The sequence below is a fragment of the Heliangelus exortis genome, chromosome 1, assembly GCF_036169615.1.
Source record: "Heliangelus exortis chromosome 1, bHelExo1.hap1, whole genome shotgun sequence".
In the NCBI taxonomy this organism is placed as follows: domain Eukaryota; kingdom Metazoa; phylum Chordata; class Aves; order Apodiformes; family Trochilidae; genus Heliangelus; species Heliangelus exortis.
In genome coordinates this window covers 87,094,260-87,102,845 of record NC_092422.1, presented here as the reverse complement: position 1 = coordinate 87,102,845, position 8,586 = coordinate 87,094,260, and the positions used below count along the sequence as shown (strand labels likewise).

The 8,586-nt window shown below is 40.4% G+C and overlaps 1 protein-coding gene across 2 annotated transcripts in view; it reads right to left on the bottom strand.

Annotated features, from left to right (window-relative positions):
• Positions 1-902: 902 nt before the first annotated feature.
• The window catches only part of LOC139799830 (cystathionine beta-synthase-like protein), a 28,653-nt gene continuing 20,969 nt past the window's right edge, over positions 903-8,586 (bottom strand). The window contains exons 15-18 of one of the 2 annotated variants that reach the window (XM_071752240.1): positions 7,734-7,842; positions 7,050-7,079; positions 4,435-4,519; positions 2,582-2,827 (exon numbers count right to left, since the gene is read on the bottom strand). In XM_071752240.1, the coding sequence (XP_071608341.1) occupies positions 2,718-2,827; positions 4,435-4,519; positions 7,050-7,079; positions 7,734-7,842 (334 nt within the window). In that variant the 3' untranslated portion in view covers positions 2,582-2,717. Of the gene's footprint in view, positions 2,828-4,434; positions 4,520-7,049; positions 7,080-7,733; positions 7,843-8,586 lie in introns of both variants that reach the window. The other variant, XM_071752250.1, reaches the window with a different exon arrangement.

The following is an 8,586-nucleotide window of genomic DNA, read 5'->3' as shown; positions in this document are numbered from 1 at the left end:
TGAGAAGATAAAGCTGAGGACGGAGCACTGTGTGAGCTCAAAGAGGTAGGTACCCGTTCCCCTGTAAGCAAACCCAGCACACAGGTAAGCAAGCCAGCAAGGAATTAATGCCCCATGGCTGTGGGACTGGCAAGCAGGGGAAGCCCTGCTACACCCACTGACCTTCCCCTGGGTCTCTGAGATGGAACAACAGCCCAGTGAGACTGGTCAGCAGGGTCCTGTGCTGTTTGGACAGAGCTGAGCAAGGGCTGACCACATAAGGAAACAGGAACCAGAATAACAAGAGATGAGGTCTAGCAGACACAGACCTTCAATTGCTGATTTAACATCAGCAATTGACATGAGAATAAAAAGATGCAGTGAAAGTCCAAGTAAGACTGTCTATACTAAGAAACAAAGATGTTAGCAGCACAAAGTGCAAAGACCATGTCCTTGGGAAGCCTCCGAAAAAACAATTTGAAAGATGAGGCTCTGACAAACAGCAGAGGTAAGAGAGCTGTTCAGCCTACAGAAAGCTAATCCAGATTTGAAAACAGTACACACATCTGATAAATCACACTGGTTCAGCTTTCCACTAGTCAGAGCACCCAACCTGCAGGAGCTACCACTGAGAAAGGAATCACTGCTCAGTATAAGGAGGGGAAAAATTAAATCACAGAAACAACCACCCATTAGAATCAATTATTATTGAAGTTGCACATTTTCAGACTGTATAGTAGTTCACTCCAGAGCCTTGGGCAAAGTTGTCTTAAATCTTAAAGTATCAATGGCTAAAGCATTGTTTAAGCTAAGTGTGGGTCTTGTTAGTCCAGTAATAGCCCTAATCTGCAGGGAGAGTCAGCATCTAAGGAAATAAACTGAACAAGAACAGAATAAACTTAGCATTCACCAGCATGGCCATTGAAGAGTTATCAGAAATCAGTCTGTGGCTTTTTATTATTACAATTAAATTGTTAACATTCACGAATTTAAGGTGAGAGAGAAGCAGCTAGAAAACAAACCAGGCTGTCACACTTCTGGCAGGCAGACACTGGTGTCCCTTCTTTAGCTTTGAACTCTTGGCTTGCCTCCCTCCTCCAGGCAAGCATCACCTAAGGCTCAACTGCAAAGGCTCTGCTAGGAGTTCTTTGCTCAGGAACAACATGGGATGCAATGGCTTCCACCACCTCTCTCCTCTGAGCACACACTGCCAAAATGGAAAGCAAATTTCAATGCCACAAGGAGGCCAGCAATGTAGAAAGAAATCTATATACAGAGGAGGTTGTCACTGTGATTTTTAAATGGCCTCTGTTTTCTTTTAGCTGACTCACCGTCCCCCACAGCCTATTTTTTTTTTATTTCAACAAAAACCAAACACAACTTAGCCCTCCTACCAGCAATAGCCCCAGACTAAAAATAGAGAGGGTTTTCTTTTTTACTGCAGTGTAGAGACAAGCTAAAAAAAGCATCACTTGTGCTGACCAAAAATGTTATTCTTGGCAAAAGGCCAGTCAGAAAATGACTGGAGCAGCCTTCAGGAAGATAAAGAGCAGCTACTTTTCTCCTGTAATCACTGGGTGATTCCAATCTTCATTACACCAAGCAGCAGGCAGTAGCCTGAGCACAGCGGTGTCCATGGATGGTGCTGTTAGTGCCAAATTGTGCCACAGCTATGCAAGTCAAACATTACTGAAGAATCCAGCGTTCCAGAACTGGGGAGAAGTTGTAGCTGCACACATCCACTGCACATTAATCTCATGTACCCATGACAGTACCAGCCCACATGTTTGCCCGTTACTTCCAAGCTTAGTTAGCTTCAGTGAATTCAATTAATAGTAGGGTTTTTTTCTCCTGGAATAAAGCACTACAGTGAACTATCCTCAAAAGAGTTTACAGCTCTTGAAAAATTACCTTTGGTTCTTCTAACTATGGCACAAAAATAAGCACTTTAAGATAAACAAGAAGGTTGGTAGGTAAGAGGAAGATATTAAACAACAGTTTTTGAAAACCTTCAGGCAAGGAGCTTGATCTTATCTTTTAGTTTTCTCTTGTGCTTACTTATCAGAGTACAACTGGAAAAAGAAAGGTCTGTCTTCACAGGGAAAGCTGGTGCATCAGTAAAATGAAGTCACTAGTTCCTGTTACTTCACTGGTAGGCTTCCATTCAAGTCAGTTTTCACTCAGAGCAGCTGGTTAAAATGAGACTCAGTTCCAGCCCTCAAGTTTTCTTCTTCCTTTACACTGATGTCATTAAAAGTGAAAAACCTCCCTTTCTTCTCTCCATACCCCACTCCCATTCCTAACAACTTTGCACGGAAAAAAAAAAATCCATAATTTTCTTTTGGGCCTCTGCTTCAGTAATTCTTTATTTCAACATTTTATAAATCTGAAAGCCAGACTTCAGACATAACAAGTAAAGAACACAGCAGTTAATTTAGGCAATATTTTTACACGTATATATACATATATAGGTAAAAAAATAAATTGTCTTAAGAAATATTGTGTAACCTGATTAAGAGACAAGTCCCAAAAAGCTGTGCAATACAGCAAAATGCACTGGCTATTTAGCCTACACCAGGATAGCTAACTGCTCAGTTTTGGAATATTGGAGAAGAATAAACAAAACACTGAAAACAACACCCTAAAGACAGACCATTCTACTTAAGAAATAAACCTGATTCTTTGTTGGAGATTGCAAAATGTTGTTGAAGAGGCTCCATCCACATTGCTACCTGGCTTCAGCTGGATTTTCTTTCCCGTTCTCGGGCAGTCACGAAGTTCAGGAGGTCAATGGCTGTAACGACGCCAAACACCATCTGGCGCTTGCTGGAGGAGCCATCGTTGTGATCTACAGAGGAACAAAGAGGGGATTCTGGCTGTAGGAGGCACAAGCCCACACCATCCCATATGGGTTTAATGGCACTGGTTTTGAAGGCAGGTGCCAAGCCAACCCAGCTCTGAGTTAGGGCCCACTTGCAGAGCTGGTTATCACTCACTGATGACCCCTGGAGACATTGAGGGGAAACCCAAATATCATCTTGACCAACAGTCACACAGGAAGTGGCAAGGATTTTCATTTCAGAAAGTCTCCTCAAGAAAAGGGATTATAGAAACTGAAACATTATGGAAGGAGCTGCAGACTTATTGTTCTTAACACAAAAATTCAAACCAAATCCTCTCTTATAAAGAGTATTTTCCTGATGCATTATTTCTGTGGCTTTACTTTAAGCAGTTGCAGATATTATCCAGGACCACTGGAAGAAGACGTGCAACACTACCCTAACACCACTGTCAAATGCAGAATTAGTTTAAAAATCACATTACAACATTTTTCCATTTACATCCAAAACACCTATTACCCATCTCATCATTGCTGCCTTGAGAACACAGGTTCAGCTGATTTTTCATTGTGAGCATAAATAAGTCTTTGACCTGGGAACAAAGAGGCCAAGTGACCTTTGGCCTGTTCCTGCAGCCTGGTTGTATTGAGATGTTTAACCTACTTATAGAGTCAGGTTGTTCAGCCAGATTGTCCTGGAATTTTTATTTACACAATATTTGTTCCATTGCAAGCTTCCAGTGAGACTCCAGTCAGCACAGAGTCAAGAGCATGTCCTTATGAAGATTATCAGGAACAAGCCCACATTTTGACTTTTCTTTACTTAGTTATATTTGAGTTGGCTGTCAGATAAATTTTCCAGTGAGTCTTAACATTGTTTTTAGTCTAGTTTCTCAGTGTTTGTAATTTTGCAAGTTGCCTGCTATAAGGAATGTAAAGCAGGAAAAAATATTAAATCACATGTAACAGTGATATATCCCAGCTCTGAAGATTTATTTAGTCATTTCCAATTTATGAAAAAAAACAGTGTAAAGAGTTTTGAGATGGATTACAAAAAGTAAATCCTGGAGTAAAAATACCAGGTGAAAAGGAGTAAGTTAGTTTAAACAGAATAAATGGGGAAAAAAAGAAATATTAAGCTGTCTTGAGACAGCCATGTCAGTGTTGACATCTCAATCTTACTAAATGTTGATGTTTTAAAGGTTTTGCTTTAAAAAGGACAAAAAAATGAAGTCTAGTTAACCTGGGATGCTCACTGTGATGAAACTGCTGGAAGTTGTATGACAGGAGTGGGAAGCAAAGATCAGTTGTACTGCAGGACCTTATTCACTGGCTTACTGCTGCTAACAAGGTACAGTGGAGTAGACTCAGGCACTCAGCCCTAAGCAACACCTTGCTCCAAAAGCAGGTAAACTACAGTATATAAAAGGGGTTATTAATGGATTTAACATTCACTCCACAAGAACTGCAACACTAGGCTCTTACTGTTAGTAACACAGTAAGATAGACAGAAAGAGGATTTGGTTTATTAATAATTTGTTTATACTCTCACTTATACTTTATTCTTACTTTCAACCACAGATAACCTCTTACAAGGCACAGTGTATCATACTCACATTGAATTTGTTCATGAACCACTAAAGCAAAGTGGTCTATTTCCAGGATATGAGAGAGTTTCCCCAAGTTGTCTTTCAGGTTAATCTGAGGAGAGAGTTACAAAACTTTATTAAAACAGGCCTTTACATGTTTACTGGTTGATAACCCCTGTATACTTTGTGCAGTATTAAAAACAATACATCAGCATTTATAATACTTCAAGTAGGAGCTGTATATAAAACACTAACAAATGAAGTTCAACTTAATAGATCAGTTCTCTTTGCTTCTAATTTCCAAGAAAACAGAAGAAAAAAACAAAGCACTACATGAAGTTATTTTATCCCTTTCTCTAAACATAAACTTAGTTAATATCTAAAAAATGTTAACAATGAAAGAAGGTCAAGTGTTCCAGTGTGCCTAACAAAAGAAGCTACCACAAATCCCTGATCATATTTGGTGATTTTTCTCTAGCAAGATCTCAGAAAAAGTGAATGAATCAGGCTGCATATCACTGTGGAAATAAATACAATCTGCAAAAGCAGCAGGGAAGAAAGAAGCCCCCAAAAAGCCAGAAATAAAATGATGGGTGAAGATTGCTCAATTAACACTGTTTTCAGGTGCAAATCAGGGAACTGAGAAGTAAGAATTCATTTTTAGTGAAGTTCAACTTTGCTAAAAGTAAACAAGAAAGCACCCTGTGCTGACTGCAGAAAAAACACGGATCCTTTTGAAACACTTATCCAATAATTTGCTGGAACTATTTGAAAGAATGCAAAAAAATGTTCTTCCTACATGCTTTAACCATACGAAGCAGCTACAACAGGTCTATTACCCAGGTGACTCTCCCCAAGTAACAGCAGCATTCACCATCTGACATACTTTGATTAACAGGGATTAAAGGAATTTACAGCAGAGACTGCCTCACACTGCAGATTAAAAAAGCCTTAATCCTGCAGTAAGCTCAGCTTGTGACTGAGGGGCATGAACAGTTGGGCTGCAGCAGAACACAGAGCTCTCACCTCCTTACTGTGAGTTAGGAGAGATCCACAGAATTCCCAGCAACCTGTGCTAGAGGAACCAGCAGGGTTCCTCTATGGGAGGAACTTCCTATTGGACTATGTTCTTCCTATGGGAAGTACTGAAGCATCAGTATCCATACTGAAGCTTGTGGGCCAGACAAGTTCAAAGTTCATTGAAGGGGAAGAGCCCCTTGCCATCTGATTGTGTATAATCACTAGCCCAGCTTTCAGAGAACAGGTGGGCTAAAGATGATCGGGATAAACAGCCCAAAAGCAGCACTGGGACAACTATGAAGACACAAACATGTTTTGAATGCTTAATGGGAATTTAACACAACTCCCACAGAGTTCTCACCTGTTCATCCTGATCATCACTGTTCATCCAAGCTCCCTAAAAATTTTGCCCATGATTTTTCATACAACTGGCATCTTTTTTCAAACCTATAAAGTCTTTCAAGCAATTATCCTATATACATGCTGCTACACTACACATGACCGGGTCTGATTGTTTGGTTCTAAGGCCAAGTGACATGACATGGCACTGCTGATGGCCCTACAACTCAATTGTCTCCTGCCCAAGAAACTCTGGCTCATCAAGATGCTGGGGACACCAGGCCTTGCATTGTTGAGCAGAGTGTTAAATAGTTAGGACACCAGGGAACACGCTAACAGTTAAACACTAGGTAGAGTAAAAGAAAGCATCAGATACTACTGTCCACTACTGTCCAGCCCTATTTGCTGGTAAAGGCAGACAAGAGGTCTGGCTAAGGCTATGTCTGCACCACACCTAACAGATGTTAGCAGTTGAAGCAAAGATCCTTTGTGAAAAAAGGGGTAAAGAGACCCCCAGCTACTGGAACTAACATCTGACTCCACAAGAATGGCCCTCCTCTCATGTAACACAACACTTGTTTGAATTAGCAAATTTTCTTGTGAGTAGTGTTTCAAAGCCCTGCAGTACTACTACTCTACTAGAGACTTCAAAAAAAAAAAAACAACCCTGTAGCCATTCCTCTTCCATTCTACGAGACTGCCAAAAAATAAATGTGACAATCATCCCAGTGAAAGCTTCCTATGTTGCCAAAAGATAGCTTTGCCTTGATAGTCACAGGCTCTTACTGATGCATGCTGTGGTACAGATCCTAATTGTAGGATATCCTACAGCATTTCAGTGACACTTTCCCAATTTTACCAGTAAACAAGCCAAAAAAGTTTGACTAAAGTGGTAAGAAAAGCAAAATCTTTACAACTTCTGAGGTTATGTGCATTTTACCATCTTTCTCCATTAAAGCATCAATTTAAATGGAAAATAAGAATGAATAATGCTTTTAGTTAGCATGTTAGCAATACCACTTTTGTGTCACTCACCTTCCATCCTCCACCAAGAAAAAAGTCAGAACTAAACAGAAAAGAAATGGTTAAGCTGTTCTTCACCGAACAAGCATGCAAAACTTCAAGCTGCTCATGGAAAAAAGCCACAACCTCAGAAGAGCAGAGAACTGGCTACTACAGCTAACACCAGTGTAGCTACAGAAATGATTGCACACCACCAGCCCCAGAAACTCTTAAGCTGTTCGAGTGAGGGAGCACATGAGCTAAGGAGTTTTGTTACGCACCACATTTCCACCTGATGCTTGGTTATCTGTCTGGGAAGGAAAAAATATATTTACATTTGTCTATAAAGAATTAGCATCCTTTCTGACTCTCAGGGACTACACGTACTTCTGGAATACAGCCCCTCATCCACTATGAGACAATGTTGAAACTAAAAGCCTAGGTGAAAACTAGGTCAAGCATTCCATGTTAAAACCAAAATCCTCTTCCTGCAAGAGAAGCAAAGCAACTACAACAATACTTATATATTTCAGAAGAGCACTCATCCAGCTTGGAGGTTGTGGTGAAAGTTGTGGGGACACACCTATTTCAACAAGGCATCCCATACAAAAGACAAGCAACTGCTTGCCTTTAGCTGATAATTGTTTTTTATGTTTCTGTTTCAACATCTGTCTCTTCCCCTGGATAATTACATTGCCCAGATTTATAAGGGGTTTTGGGGGGACGGAAGAAAGGAAAAGCATGCTAGAAGAAAGCCTGTTGCAGTAATGGAACAGCACAATACAGAGCCACAGCACAAACCTGGGAGCTCCTGGGTAACCTAGGAGAGAGTTTAGAGCACATCTGTGCACAGTAACAACTGCTCTGTATGGTCTCAGGTAAATTTAATCCAACCTGATGCCACTGTAGTGTTAGGACACTTAAAATACCATAAGCCCGAGGAGTTGTAGAATACACCTGCTTACCTGTTTAAATTGCTTGTAGATTACTTTACTGACTTCATCAGAAGGCTGAACTTTTCCAGCAAGCAGTGAAGAAAGCATGTTACCCAGAGTAACCATGCCCAGAATCACCCTGGAGAAGGAGAGGGAGAAGACAGGGCTAAACAACACAAAAGCCTTAGGTGTTCCTGTAGATAAAAGGATCCACTTTTAGCCAGCTTGGAGCAAGTAGTTCAAATACTTCATGGAAGAAAGCAACATTATTGATTGGATTCTGTATCTCTGCATACAGAACTTCTGAGTCCAGTTCTCAGAAGTTCTGGAGACTCATACAAGTCAGGAGGTGCTTTTAAGTGCTTGGCCCTTTAGAGCATCAGACTCTTTGTATCTCTAGTTCTTTCAACCTGAGAGCTTCTTGCAATCTGAGAGAGCTTTTGAGAAGCACAGCTTCATTGTTTTACACAGGGTAATTAAGGCATACCAGCTTGCTGTGAACCTCTGATTTACAGGTTCTCTGCAACATTAACCTATAACACAGTGTTCTGAAGAAACTGGGTGAAAGTTGTGGAGATGGATAGGTTAGTTGTTTTAAATATGAATTTACCTTGGTCAGGTTAAGAAGCTGTTATAAAAAACAATTAAATTATTCTGCAGAAGCACAGGCTAAATATATCATAATAATCAGAGGCTTGTTATGTGAAGGGCAGGACAGACCTAGCAGAACAACATATGAAGTCCAGCATTAGTGTGCTTAAGGCAACCCTTCTGAACTGTATTTCTATAACTGAACAAAGACGAGTGAGAGGATATTATACTACTACTAATCATTTAAAAGACATCCCTTGGAACCTGGTGAGAGGAGGGACACGTATGGATA